Source organism: Eremomyces bilateralis, assembly GCF_010015585.1.
Source record: "Eremomyces bilateralis CBS 781.70 unplaced genomic scaffold P152scaffold_1, whole genome shotgun sequence".
Lineage (NCBI taxonomy): Eukaryota > Fungi > Ascomycota > Dothideomycetes > Eremomycetales > Eremomycetaceae > Eremomyces > Eremomyces bilateralis.
Window position 1 is genome coordinate 1,346,354 of NW_022985067.1, and position 14,444 is coordinate 1,360,797.

The 14,444-nt window shown below is 51.3% G+C and overlaps 5 protein-coding genes across 5 annotated transcripts; 3 read left to right on the forward strand and 2 right to left on the reverse strand.

Moving 5' to 3' along the window:
• The first annotated feature begins 172 nt into the window (after positions 1 to 172).
• P152DRAFT_14488 (uncharacterized protein) lies at positions 173 to 632 on the forward strand. The gene has a single exon (XM_033673891.1). It carries the CDS (start codon positions 263 to 265, stop codon positions 551 to 553), a length of 291 nt encoding a protein of 96 aa, XP_033538917.1. The 5' UTR covers positions 173 to 262; the 3' UTR covers positions 554 to 632.
• Positions 633 to 1,255: 623 nt separating this feature from the next.
• On the reverse strand, positions 1,256 to 3,928 carry P152DRAFT_469749 (kinase-like protein; the record flags this gene model as incomplete). The annotated part of the gene is made up of 3 exons (XM_033680919.1): positions 1,256 to 2,908; positions 2,959 to 3,708; positions 3,758 to 3,928. 3 exons carry the CDS (start codon positions 3,926 to 3,928, stop codon positions 1,256 to 1,258), a joined length of 2,574 nt encoding a protein of 857 aa, XP_033538918.1.
• A 546-nt stretch (positions 3,929 to 4,474) lies between these two features.
• P152DRAFT_478301 (uncharacterized protein) lies at positions 4,475 to 5,158 on the reverse strand (the record flags this gene model as incomplete). The annotated part of the gene is made up of 1 exon (XM_033681646.1): positions 4,475 to 5,158. A coding segment is annotated over one exon (224 nt), but the record flags the coding sequence as incomplete, so codon positions are not given.
• A 4,917-nt stretch (positions 5,159 to 10,075) lies between these two features.
• P152DRAFT_463494 (uncharacterized protein) lies at positions 10,076 to 11,998 on the forward strand (the record flags this gene model as incomplete). The annotated part of the gene is made up of 4 exons (XM_033680503.1): positions 10,076 to 10,194; positions 10,225 to 10,690; positions 10,771 to 11,078; positions 11,137 to 11,998. 4 exons carry the CDS (start codon positions 10,076 to 10,078, stop codon positions 11,996 to 11,998), a joined length of 1,755 nt encoding a protein of 584 aa, XP_033538920.1.
• A 643-nt stretch (positions 11,999 to 12,641) lies between these two features.
• Positions 12,642 to 14,428, forward strand: P152DRAFT_427002 (kinase-like protein; the record flags this gene model as incomplete). Its single annotated transcript, XM_033677286.1, has 5 exons — positions 12,642 to 12,886; positions 12,941 to 13,299; positions 13,349 to 13,674; positions 13,723 to 13,963; positions 14,013 to 14,428. The coding sequence occupies 5 exons, from the start codon at positions 12,642 to 12,644 to the stop codon at positions 14,213 to 14,215; spliced, it is 1,374 nt and encodes a 457-aa protein (XP_033538921.1). The 3' UTR covers positions 14,216 to 14,428.
• Between the last annotated feature and the right edge of the window lie 16 nt (positions 14,429 to 14,444).

Sequence of the window (14,444 nt, forward strand, 5' to 3'; positions counted from 1 at the left end):
TTGACGGCAAGAGTTGGTTGTGTGGAATATGTACAATTTGTTGGAAGATGCCGGTTTCTAGCAGGGATTGGATTGAGATTTGAGAGGGTTTATTTTCACGATATACGGTCTCTGGGTTTCATAGTTCAAAATACCCCTTTAGATACAGGTTAAATAGCGTCACCGCATGTAGAACAATTGTCCAACAATCAGGAGGCCGCGGCTCTAGTATACCTTCTCCTCTAAGCAACATGTCGGGGGCGCCTTTTGTCCGGGAAACGCGATGTTAATAAGGAAAAGAAATATCACACATCATTGCACCCGACGTTTCAAGTATTCACCACTTCCATTAAGGTATCGTATTATTACAGGTTTTCCTCCACTGATCTCTGTTCATTCCACTTCCACCACTCAATTCCCGCCGCCGCAAAAGAGCCACTCACCCTGCTTGGATAGAAGTACACAATATGAACCACCGAACGAGCGAATTTCGGCCACGCAGCCGCGCCAGACCATCTTTAACGCCATGAAGCACACGAAACGCCCATCTTCCCAGTGCGCAGGAGGCGAATAACGTACAGTACATATGAAGACCGCTCTCCGTTCCGGTTCAGCGAGTGATGAGGAAGGAAAGGAAAAAAAATGGAGTGAGTGAACGACGGAGGCGAGGACGTCGCAACGCCAACCGATCCGTCAAAATATGTCGGTCGAAGTAAAAAAGAAATCCGCTCTATCAACAACTCGGGCGCCTTGAGAATAAGACGACCCGGAAACGAAACCGATGTGCTCCATGCAGATGCAAAGTAAGGTAAGTAGGTAACGCTCGCTGCGTCAACCAAATATCGATATTTCGGAATCCGTGAACGGTCCGTGAAAGGAAAGAAAAACGCGATTGCGCGCCCATCGCCCGCTTGAAAACGACGCGGAGAAAACGAATCGAACCCCTCTAAATGCGGGATGAGGATCGCAGGGAAAAAGGAGTATGAAGAGTAGAATGCTGCAGTCTAATGCGATCCGCTCGATGCACGAAAGGTATCTGATCTAGAAGAACGGGAAAATATGGGTAAGTATATGGTGACAAACAAAGGAAAAGTTGCGAAAATTGAGACGCGGTGAATGGCCGTTCCGGCCACTTTGGTGGGTTACCCCCCGAAAATGTAGCCCGTAAATCTGTCCCCCAAGGAATTTTGATGCCCAACGCCTCGGATATCGGAAGGAATGGAGTCCGCCCGCCCAGATGCATCGAGAACCTCGTGCTGCTCGAACCTTCGATCCGCTACCGCCACATCGGCCCATTGAACAGACTCGCCGCCGCCGTGGCCGCAAAGCCGTCATCATCATCGTATGGCGGCGTCGGCCATTTCGGATTCAAGTCGACCTTGCGCTGCGGTTGGACGATGTCGACGGGTTTGCTTGACGCGTTTCGGCCCTGGGGGAGGTTCAGGCCCATGTTTCGCGGACCGGAGGGACCGTTTGCGGAGGGCGAGGGGGTGAGGTACGAGTAGTTGTTGCTCGGTGGGTGGTAGGTCGGTGTCTGGTGGGAGGGGGCGTTGGAGGGGACTACGCGGACGGAGGATTGATGCTGGAGGGGGGCAGGGACGCGATGGACGGGGTTGTGAGGGTTGGGCGTGAGGTTGGGGGAGTTGAGCATTGAGTGTGGGTTGAAGGAGGTGTAGGCAGCTGGTGGTGGGGTCGGCGCCACGGGCGCGGGTGAGGAGATTTGCATTCGAGAGGCAGCGGTGTGTGCTGATAGTAGCGCCTCGTCTAACAGTTCTTCTTCTTCGTTGGGGGTCTCATACCGGCCATTGCCTGGGACGTGTTTAGAAACCTGACGTTGTGGTGGCCGGCGAGCTCTTGCATTAGGAGGGGTCCCATCCGCGCCGTCCGGGGTATGGAGTGAGCCAGTGTGATTAGAGTTGTGTCGCTTTAGAAGTGAGGCGGCGGAAAGTCGATGCTTTTGAGCGGTCGGTGTCGATTGGTCCATGCTCGACCGAACATTCTGCAGGGCTTTATCAAGCTCGGTGAAATTGGCTTGCGGCTGAACGGCGGCGTTGCTCGAGTCCACGATCATCGAGCCTCGATTGCTAGCCATGTTGGACCAAGGAGCGCAGCCGGCATTGGCTTCGATGTCATCCGAGTTCGGAGACGGGGGCGCCTGGTGCTTCCCAGAGAGCCGTCGAGCTCGTTTTCGCAGATGTGAGAAGAATCCTTCTCTATGGGTCGAGGCTGGCGATGCGACTCCGCCGCGTTGGCCATTGAGCGCGCGTTCCGCCTCTTGCCGGTGAATGTCGGCATAGTGGTTCGTTTGCGAAGCAACCGACAATTGTCTTCCGATCTTCTGTTTGGATTGCTGGGCTTGATGTGTACGGGCATTTTTTGCCTGAGCAGTGACGGCGTTTGACAGAGGCGATATTGGTCGAATGGACGGGAGGATCGGGATTGGGGCGGCGTGAGACGGCAGTCCGTTTGCCCATGTTGCTCGTTTGGAGTTAACTCCTGCTGCTTTCACTTGAGGGGCTGCTGGCGGCTGCGTCGTTACAAATTCCACATCCGGAGTGGTTTGAGCGGGAACGGGCGTCGGCCTCGGCGATGCCGTTTGTGACATGACGGATGGTTGTGGTACCGTCGGTGCACTTTCTCGTGCAACATAGGATTTCCGGAACCAAGATGTCTTCGCCGACAACCCTGGTACGGTGTCCTTTAGGTTTGTCGAGGACGTGTCGGCGTGCTTACGGCCAAGCAATTTCGATGATGACGATGTTTTTGGTCGCAACGGATCGATCGCATCTTGGAAATATTCGTGTTCCAGAGCTTGACGTGACGTGGGACGAGCTTTCGGATCCCACATCAAGCACCAGGTCACAAACTCGGCAAGACTTGAGGGCCACTGCGGAGGTTGCAGAATCGATTCTAATGAATGGGGGGCCATCTACAAAGGCGTCAGTGTGAATTGTGACACCCACATGGACGAAAACGAACCTTTGGGAACTGGAAGCCCAATTTCTGTGCGAGCTTGACTCCTTCCTTCCACTCACCACCACCAACGCGCACTCCTTGCTTGTTGACCCAGGCTCCAGGGCTACCCATAATCTCGCACACCCGCCAGACTTGGTCGACCTCATTGCTTCCTGGAAACAAGGGCTTCAGCGTCGCAATTTCCACCGCCATCGCACCGATTGCCCAGATGTCTACGGGTGCAGAATATTGTCCGGCTCGTAGTAACACTTCAGGTGCTCGGTACCATCTTGTTGAGACGTATGTAGTGTAGGCAAGTTTTGAATGAGTTTCGCGGGCCAGTCCAAAGTCGGCGATTTTGATGGTGTACGCAGGAGGAGTTGAAGGAGGAGTGACGAGGGCAGAATACCGCTTGAACGCGCTGCCAGAATCTTGAGGGGATGATGTCGACACGAGAATATTCTCGGGTTTGATGTCACGGTGGAAGAAATGGTGATCGTGGATGTGCTCCAAACCGGAGATGATTTGGAACAGGACGCTCTTGACGCTTGCAGGATCTAACTGCTTATGATCCCGGGATTTCATCAGCTGGTAGAGATTCCCATCCATGTACTCCATCGCGATATGAAGCTTCTTCGTCAACGGATCGAGAAAGATGTCGAGGGCAGGGACCAAGTGAGGGTGGTTCGGGAGAGTTTTGAGGAAAATGACCTCTCGAAGATCCAAACACTGATTGAAACTATCGAATGTCTTCTTCATCGTCTTGATGGCCACCTGTATTGTATTAGAACACGATCTTGTAACGATCGAATACCATATATACCATAGTGTTCCGTCGAGCGATGTGGGCGCCAGCGCTCCGCACTCGAGCAACTGCAACGCTTCCGAAACTGCCATCTCCGATATCTTTGATGACTTCGAACTTGTCGTCCAGGCACACAGCGCCGCTGGGTTGCGCGTAGCTCCGATATGACGCGTCGTATGCGACCGTCATCTTGGATGATGTTAGGGATATGTCGAGTATAGTTAGGGCGACTGGAGGTCCGAAAGACGATAGCTCTCAGCTTGTGGGAGCGTGACGAGTTCCAGAGACCTTCGCGAAGCTGCTTGCTTATCGAGTATATCCCATGGCCAGCAACTAAGAAGTGTGACAAAGGAGAAGTTTCGGAAGGAGGGAGGTCCTTGAGGAGTTGATCGTCTTCCTTCGAAGCTCAAAGTGTCAACGGTCCACAAGGTGTCAATGCCGATTAGAGAACCAGAACGACGGAGCGAACAGGGTCCAAGCTGGCTAACCGGACGCTTAAAGCAAATAGTAAAAGGAGTGACGGCCTGACGGTGATGGCTGATGAGCAAGAGCAAAGGTATTGGTGAAGTGGTGAACCGATGATCCAGGCGAGGAGTGACCTGGCGACTGGCGTGGAGATTCTGGTCCAGGACCACGGAACGGGTCAGGAAGCACAGAGACAGAGGCGTTCAGCGATGGGGCATGCGGATTTAGAGCGACAAGGACCGTCCAAGGATATCGAATAAAGTCATCAAACGAACGTCGCGGATGGCTTCCGGTCCATGGTAAGGAGGGAGTGGCTTGGAACGGTTGTGATAGCTCCTAGGAACGTGCGTTGGATCGCAAGCGTGATCTCAACAGATTTAAGCCTTTTCGTTTCTGAATAGGGTGTTAAAACTGAAAAGATGCAAGTCGATCGTCGGTCTTGGGAATCTTAAACGGAAAGAAGAGCAGCGTGATTGACGGGAGTCGAGCGACGGTCAGGTCACTATTGACGATTGACGATGGACAATAGGACCGGTGTGAAAGGGTCGCATAAGGTACGTACCCAGTAGTGAGACAGCAGCCAGCTCATCGAACTTCCCTTTGGCCGTCCGAGTCGGGTTTCTTTGAGAATGGACCAAGGAGAGATTGGATGAAAAACCGGAGGTGCATTTGCCAAACCCAAAGAGGCTCACGTCTCCAGTTCACTTCGCAGGTGGGCGGTGGGCATGAATCATTCCCGCACAATTTCGGGTAGGTTTGAGGGTTTGAGATAGGCTGGGTGCACTGACCGCGTCTTCCCTGGATTGCCGTTGCATGAGGGACGAGCCAGAGAGTGTGGAGGAACTTTTGGCGGGACTTGGAATCGTCCCTTAATTTTTGGGAAAAGGAGAACGCTTGAAAAGAAAAGAGATTGCGGCGTTTTAGAAAGTAATATTGCGGTTTTGCGGAGCTTCTGGAAAGACAGGGGCGGCGTGGGACCTGAAGGGGATGGGATGACCGGGGTCACAGTGAACTAACTGAGTGGAGAGGCTGAGGAACTGGAGGTGTTCCCCCAACACTCTAACTCCAAGGTGCTGACTACTGCGAGCGCTACTCGCTGGCGGCGGGGATATTGTTGTTTAGCATCAGATAGGACTTAATTAGGAGGGCGATATTGGGTAGGATTTGCGGGAGGAGTGGAGAGAATGAAGTGGAGGAGGAATCTCTTCGAAGGTGGAAGTTGAAGTTGGTGTGATGCCTAAGCTGCCTAACATGCCTTATATCAGCCTGATATGAGGGTCCAAATCAGGAAGTGAGGGACCGACAGGCGGATTTTGAAGGAAGGAACGACCAACCGACGTATGCGTATATCCAACTCATAAATCATAATTCCAGTGACTCTGACGATTTCATTCGCCAATATTATTAAGATATTTATTGTCGCTTGTAGTACATGTACACCGTAAAGGATTGCTGCGGGTGCCGAAGATTATTCGGTAACTTCGCCAGGAGAATGTCGATCTGGTCGGTGGTCCAGCCCATGTCGGGGATGGGCATTGGGAAAATAGGGGGTGATGAACTAACTGGAGAGACGGCCCTATCCGCTCTTCCGGCCGCAAGCCATCCTCTCGACCTCTCTCCTCCCTCCTTGCAGCATCAGGCCGGGAGACACGGACCATCACTTCGGCCACTCAAAGTTTGGTGCTCCGTAATACTAACACTGCCGCCTGCCCCGAATCTGCTCGTGCTGGGCTTTGTTTACTTTTTTGGCATCTTTAGTACGCGATTATTGGTTCTTATTTCGAGACATGCTGCTTGTCCCCGTCACTGTCATCTATGATTCTCCAGAGCCTGCGGCAGATAGCCCCTTTTGGCACATAAACCGAGTTATGTCCACCAGTATCGTAATCTTACTGGGCCCCATAACGTGACCCGCTTGCTTTTGCCGGTCGAAACTAACATTGGGTGCAGATTTGAGTGCAGGACTGCAGATGTACCAGGCATTTATCCGCATCAACGAGCCTATCGCGAACGATTCTGATGGGAAGTCGCCAACTATTGGGCACGATTTTTGGGAAATTCTCTAATTACTGCAGCTTCGGGAGACAACACAGCAAAGCATTATTCTGGATTCACCGCTTTCAATAGCCCATCGGTCGAACAAGCATAATGTGTTTCTAGTAGGGATCATCAAGAGGGCAGTATCATGGTGCAACCTCCAAAACCCGTTGGGCGCGGTCCGTACCTGCAATTCGTCATTTCCCGTCGGTGCCAGAAAATGAGAAAATTAGGCGCATCCTGGTTCGTGCTCATCGCGGTCGTTTCCCGCGTGTTTAGTGTTCACATCATCACCAATTCACAAGTGATAAATAAACTCGAGGCGCAATTTCAGGGACGATCCAACATCGAACAGGGCCTAACAGATTCCCTGGAGACCGGAGATCACCAAGATGGCGAGGTCGTGTCATACAGTGCATTCTTACCAGCCTTTACCACCTTCCAATTTCCAGCATTTAAAACGAATCAATTTTTTTTTCTTCTCCCGTGTGTCAATGCGGCAGGAAAATTGATCACCGAGACGCGGTTATTCTAATGCATTGCCCTTGATGTTGCGAGTTGCCTCGGACCAAGCTTCAATGGACAACGCACAACAGTGACATGCGACAGCCGACAGCTATCATCAGATCACTGATCGTGTAAGACGCGAGTGGTAGGGTCATAATTCGTAGGGTGATATCGGAGACTCAAGGAGGCCACGACAAAAGTGAGCGCCGAACGGTCACCGTCAAGGACACTGCCAACTCGGAGGCTGCCACGTTTCCCCCTATTTGCGGCTCTATCATTGGTTCATCCTACGTGCCTTCCTCACTACCCACAACACGCCCAACCATACGAACGCGAAATTCTCCCCTTACCTCACCATCTTCGTTGGTTCCGCTATTGTGTATCTATCCAACGACCTCCCTCCGAGTAAAAATACCAAACCCAGAGAATCCCGCCGTGTTACTTCACTGTTCATCGCCGATATCACCCAGTACCGAGCAGCCCTGAACACTTTTTTTCCGCTGGAACCCATCCCTGATCAGGATCTCACAAATCCCTTGTTTTCGTACCTGAAGCTAACCCAAGCTTAACCATTGGCTCAGGACCCCCCCCTACGCCCGACCTTGCGGCTCTGCCGCCCATTGGCTAGGTTCCCCTAGGCCCTCGAGTCGCCCTGACGCGGTCGCGTCACCCCTGGCTGCCACCAACGTGCTAGATGCGACGCTGGGTGCTCTGGGCTTGGCGTTCAGGTCTTCAGGATCACTGCGATCCTTCGCAGTGGCCTGGCTGGGGCTGGAGTTGGTTTCTCTGTTGGGGGTTGGCAGCACGCCAGCACCAGACGATGATGCTGCAGTCCGGCAGCCGCAAGAGAGCGGGAGAGCATCACGCATGTCGCACGCGGACTGGTGGCGGGGGACGCGTTTGGAGCGGCGGGTCAGAGGAGGAGGGAATCGTCGCCAGGCCTATCCTCCCGCCCGACAGATTGGTTCCCTAATCCCCAGCCACTATTGAGGGACCGAAGGAAGCAGAGCTGGGGTGTTTCTGACTCGGGCATCTCTGATCCCACTGCTCACATCACCAATCAGTATCCACTGCGGCTGTTAAAAGCGGTTGAAAGTACAGGTAAGACAGAGAAGCGTGATCTGTAAATTTCCAAAGTATGCTTGCTGAGCTGCTGTTGAGATGGGTCAAAAAGCTCACTTGTGTGTCCCGATTTTTTGGGGAAGTATTCCGTATCCCTTCGACCGCTGAAGCATGCTGCAGTTCTGCGACTCCATCAGCCGCAAGGGCATGTTGGACCAATTCATATTCGGAGTCCGACAACGACACCTTGCGCTTATATTTAGAGTTCGACTACCTTCACGCGAAATCCCGAATATCAAACACGTCCGATCCTGTAGTACAATGTTTATCCAACATCCCCAATACTGTCAGCTCGCTTTCCTCCATCCCTCCGGCACCTGAAACGCGAGCGTCACAGTTCCGTTTCGAGCGTCCGCCCCTTTTCACCACTCGTCCATCAACTTATGGAAATCATGAACCGAATACTTCGGGGTTATATCTTTATTGCTATAGGAACGCATAATCCAGGCAGTATTGACACAGTTGAGGATGTCTCAGCCCCCAGCTCCGAAGAAAATGCAGCAAATCTGCTCACCTTGACACCATGATGAGGACCGGATGAACCCACCCATTGGGGTTGAAGGACTGTTGTTCACCGGTACGGAACATATTGCGCCATGTGTGATGTCTACTGCGGCGCTGGAGGCATCGGCCTTGCGGAATTCCTCATGAATTGAGTCTCTGCCGGAGCGAAACAGGGAACGCTTGCGGTCGATGGCTGATCTATCTTTCTAGTCGCTCTAACATCAGCTGATATATCCGGTACAAGTGAAGGTTCGCAGATCCGTCCTGGCTTATCATTTGAAATCCTCTTAGCATGCTACGACGGTCTCGAACTTTGCTATTCTACGGAAGCAACCGAGACCGAGGAGAATGCTACGGGTATATTTTAGAGACATCATCGCAAAAAGAATAGGGGCAAAGTCTCTGGCTAACGCAAGGTTTAACACAGAAGAATCGATGACGAAGCAAAGATCAGTCTAATGTCCTATCCTCGATCCGTTGAAGCCTTCTAACGGCTGTTTCAACCTTCAAGTCTCAACGATAGGCGTCTAAAACATCGGTACGTGAAGACTTAAGTACTAAGTATATAGTACTACCTACCTGCAACAAATGCATTGTAATCATGAATCCAGATTGTCAAATCACAAATAGCACAATTGGAAGGGAAATGCTCGTCCCAACTCCCGACCCTCAAGGACTTCAAAACTAAAAAAAAAAAAGCGAAGGAGTTGCTGGTCGGAATATACCAAAGGAATTTAAGCCACAGGATCATCATCTATGCGTGGTTGATGAGTTGGGGAGTAGGCGATCCTCATCATCCCCAACTTTTTCGCAAGGCTATGCCACACCAGCCCAGATATCCTATTCATTCATGATCCTTCAATTGCATCAATGCATTGCAAAGTGTCGAGGCGATTCCATGTTTCAGCCCCATCCCTAATGTTTCGCATCCAATTTATGGCATTGGAAATGATGAACTCTGCTCGTTTTAAAAAAAAATAGCAGACCGCCGTATCGTTGCGATGCCACTGTTTCCATTCGACAACTAGGTCTGTTGCTACAGTATCTTTCATCAATAAGAGTACTCGTGCTTGAGCGCAAACACGTTCCTCCAAGTTAAGGAATGCTATTCAGGAGACGGTTGCCTTCGATACCTCAGGTTCGTTGAATTCGTCAGCTCTCGCCGGCCTTTTTGAGCCTCGCGGATTCGTGTATCAGGACGCTCCCTCAACTTGAAAGAAAGAGCTAGGAAGAGGTTTAGAAGGACCGCCATTCACAGGCTACATCTGTCCAGCCTATTTTATTGGAGTTAGAGGAGTTAAGAAGGAGTCATGTTTTTGGTCCCACGAGCGGCGTCCACGACTTCATACGACAGAGCTTTCTCTCCTCTCTCATGATAATGCTTCAACTGCATATGCTCCTTCTCTTGCACCCGACAATCCTATCCGGCCGCTGTCTCGTCGTTCACGATGGCGTCCTGCTCGTCTCACCGGTTGGCGCTTTACTGTCCTGACCGGGTTTTTCGCAACCTCTGCGGTTTTCCTCAGCAATCTCATCCTGACCGTTTGGGCCATCTACTCTCGCTCGAAGTTCTCTGACGTCAATGCCGGCAGGTATATCCTCTATGAGGGGTCCTGCACGGATATCCGGCCGATAAATACCGTCACTCATTTAATCATCAACTTCCTGTCGACTGTGCTGCTGAGCACAAGTAATTTTGCGATGCAGTGTCTGTCCGCGCCGACGAGACGGGAGGTGGATAGAGAGCATCAACGAGAGAAGTGGCTGGATATCGGGGTGCCAAATGTGCGGAATCTGATAAAAATAAGGTGGACGAGGAGGTGGATGTGGATACTACTAGGATTCTCCAGCCTACCACTACATTTGTTCTACAATTCCACCGTATTCCCTTCCATCTCTGCCAACAAGTATGTAGTCTTCTTTGCCAATGAAGCCTTTGCAGACCCCGAATCCGGTGCAGTCAACAATCGTCTCCCGAACCGAGACCGCCGTTTGGTACCCCTAGTTGACACCCTCCGTCAAAAGGTGATTGACGGCAGCCTTGAACGACTGGATCCTCTGGCCTGCATAAATGCATATGCCCAGCAATTCCAGACCGCGCACCAAAACGTCGTCCTTATCGAATCCCACCCCGAAGGCGCATTGAACTCCACCGAGTCAACAGTCACCCATGGGCGGGAAGTCGAGCCCGTCTCTATGCGCGTCAGTTTCGCGAAGAACTGCGTCCCGGATGAATATTCGTGGATCTGCTCTGGATCCGTTCGCGATTCTAATTCGGATCCTTGCGAGAATCCATGCCAGGACTTGATAGGAAAGGTCAAGGACAGCCCGGACACGTGGGACCCGCTCATAAAGGGTCCAACGTGCTGTATTGCCTTGCGGAACCGGTGGAAGAGCGGTGCAAGTTGCAGTTCAGCTTGCAGATCGCGATCCTAGTGATTGTGCTGAACTTTGTGAAATCGGTGCTGTTGCTAGCGTTGGCGTACGGGGTTAGAGAGTCGCCGCTGATGACTATTGGAGATGCGGTTGCGTCGTTTTTGCAGAAGCCGGATATCACTACGGAGGGCATGTGTTTGTTGAGCAAACACGAGATTATCAAGCCTGGTCGCGTAGGACTTTCTACCGAGCCGAGGATGGCGAGGCTGAAGTGGGAGCCATATGTCAAAGGTGCAAGTATAAGCCGGTGGGCGTTTACTATTGGAATGTGAGTGGAAGACACTGATGACCTCGTTTCTAGACATTACATGCTAATGCTGATTTAGATGCACCTTTGCCCTTATCGTCTGCGCCAGTCTTCTTGGACTGGGCATCAAGCAGCTCCACGGCCCTCATACTCCCTCCTTCATCTTCTCGCTCGGGCTCGGTGCTATATCCCCCTCAACCTTAATCACAGGCTGGGACATCCCTTCTGCAGCGGTCGCTGGCCTTATCGGAAATATCATGGTCGCCAACTCCCCTCAACCCATATTTTCTTTTATCTACTTTACTTGTAACGGATTGATGACGTCCGTCGCGATGGCAGCGGAATGGGTTAGTTACTCTACAGACAGGAAAGGCCTGCGAGTGAGTAGCAAGGGCCAAGGGGCACAAAGAAGCAGGTACTTCTTGCAGTTGCCATATCGCTATTCTCTACCCTTGATGGTGGCCAGCGGTCTACTACATTGGCTTATCTCGCAGAGTCTATTCCTCGTCTCCGTCGAGCACTACGGTATCGAGCTCGGTACCATGTCGGGGTCATCTAGCAGGGTCAATGAAGGCCGAATTCATCTTGAACGTTCAGATCTCGTGACGTGCGGATACTCACCGCTGGCGATTTCATTGTCTATCATTGCTGGGGGTCTCTTGATTTTTGTTGCCCTGTATGTTGGGAGCAGGAGGATGCCTGCCACTGGGATGCCGGTCGCGGGAAGTTGTAGTCTTGCAATTGCGGCAGCCTGCCATATGGCGAGGAGGGATGCTACTGGCGATGTGAAAGGCGATGATGACTTGGGGAGCAGCACGGCAATAGAACCAGTGCAGTGGGAAGTGGTCTCCGATAATATAGAGAGGGTGGGACACTGTGCGTTCTTGGCTGAGCCGGTATCAACTCCTCTCCAAGGCGGTTTGTATGCCGGTAGTAGTTAGATAGCATAATTATTCTACATCTTATCGCCATAAGCTGTAGATAAACTAGTGGACAGCCAGATGTGGTCCTGTCAGGGGTATCCATAATGCATCCGGACCCTAGTATATTTAGACCATCTCCAATGGACGAGATTAATGGCCCTGAAGCATACTTCCAGGCTCCAAAAGTTCAAATCTTATCGGATCTGATTATCATAGAAATGGTTTATATTTTGTGAATCGACGGTTGATGATTGATGTGCTTTTGGAGGATGAATGACTCATGGAATCTCGATGCTTGCACCGCTCCACCAATTTTCCTCGAGTCAGCCACGATAACTGGATCCCTCAGCTCCTTAACGACGTCAATACCTAACATCTACAGCTGAAGAAGCTAGTTTCGGGGTTCACGAGTAAGCGCACGCGATGATGAGGTTTAACACTTATCATCAGTCTTGGCAAGGCAGTGTCAACTATGGTATCACACGTCATTCGGTCTAGGCCAGGGCGGGCAGCAGTGAACTGGTCTGCGAACTCAAGAATCACATATCACTATCTTCCCCGGCTTCGAGCAGGTAGTGCCGGCCTCGCCTCGATTAAGAAATCTAGAAGTAAGAGAATTTGTACTGCTCCCTAGTCATCGTTTCAGCGCCAGCACGTCCAGATGCCTTTCAGACCGTTCAGGCAGTCCCGACTCAAATTTCCTATTCGGGTCACTCGTCCTCAATCTTCTGTCGCAAAATCCCTTTCCTTAGAGGTTCCTATAGAAGAGGAGCGTCTGCCCTTCTATAAATGGAAGGATTACTATCATCCAAACCCGGGTGACGTATTGAACAAACGGTATAAGCTCAAGGTTAAGCTTGGATGGGGAACTTCATCCACTGTTTGGTTGGCACAAGACATCGGCTTGTCAGGGACCTTTCGACCCATTGGCCTACGATATGATGACTGACTGGTCGGCAGTTGTAATCGGACAACAGGGCCCGAATCTGTTGCCATCAAAATCAGTACGAACAACGTTGAAGACGAAGATGCACACCACGAGCTTGATATCTCTACTCGTATCGCTCGTACTAATCCACATCACGAGGGACGCTCCGCTTTACTGGTCGCAGACGACCATTTTACCATTGATACCGCAAACGGATCGCACGTTTGTCTTGTTTTTGAACCGATGAGGGAGTCGATTTGGCTTTTCAAAAGAGGGTTCAGCAAAGGCAACGAGCTCACACCAAGCATTGTACCGCTTTTCAAAACATATCTTCGCATAGTCTTAAGTGGTCTTGACTATCTGCACTCGGAATGCAAACTCATCCATACGGGTAACCTCCTCGTTCCTCTTCCATGAGTCCAGCTAACTAAGTCCAAAAGATCTGAAACTGGACAATATCTTAATGACCTTTGAGGACAGGCCAGCCATTGACCGTTTCATCCAGGCTCAAACCGAGAATCCGATGGCCCGAAAGGTCTTTACTGATCATACCGTGTATCGCTCCCAGAGAAATTTTGGAGACATCAAGTGGCCATCAGGTGTCAGAAATATGATGCCAAAACTGGCAGATTTTGGCGTTGCACAACGAGGAGACCAGCCGGGACGATTGATTTTCCCTATACAGCCAAACCATTGCCGTGCCCCTGAGGTTCTTCTTGGTGCTGGGTGGTCATACAGCGCGGATATATGGAATTTCGGGATCATAGTAAGCCTGAACCGATGACCGTCCGCTATGCTTCGCTAATAGACATAGGTATGGGACCTTCTTGCGGGCACAGAACTGTTCCTGGATCCCAAGAGGACTGGGATATCTTATAGCGCTGCTCATCACTTGGCCGAGATGATCGCTCTCCTCGGGCCCGCACCCGAGTCACTGATTCAACGGGCGAGGTCCCTACGGCGTTGGAGATGGCATGAGGAAATCCAAAATCCCGAGGGTAAGCTTTGCAAGAATGTAGCAGAATTTTTCGGCGGACCCTTTTACTCTAGCGATGGTATGTTGAGCCATAGCACTGCCCCTCCCAAACCATTTACTCACTTTAGCAGGCGAGTTCCTCCACGATAGTCTAATCCCTTCTCAGCGCGTATGGGTAGATGAGGTCCCGAAATGCATTCTAGATGAAGATAAAACCCGCTTCTTACGCTTCATAAGGAGGATGCTCTGCTGGGACCCGGATGCTAGACCGACCGCGAAAGAGTTGGTCCACGACCCCTGGTTGGATGTTAAAGTCCGCCCTGATGATTAGGCGGCGAACAGGCTAATCTAGTTTCCGCTGTGATTCTGGGAGGGCGTACATTGCCCTCTGGAGCATGATAACAATAAAAGTCCTCAGATGTTTCCGTTTGGCATGGGGATAGTTCAAATATCAGGGGGCCGAACCTCTGGCCTAGGAAATCAGCTATATGTTATCTGAAGAGACTTTTCATTCAGAAAATCAATCAAGCACTCCTCTCCTTCCCTTGTACACCTAAAGG

Bases quoted from the DNA above. Each gene is read 5' to 3' on its own strand.
- P152DRAFT_14488 (XM_033673891.1), top strand. From the start codon at position 263: ATGTTAATAAGGAAAAGAAATATCACACATCATTGCACCCGACGTTTC.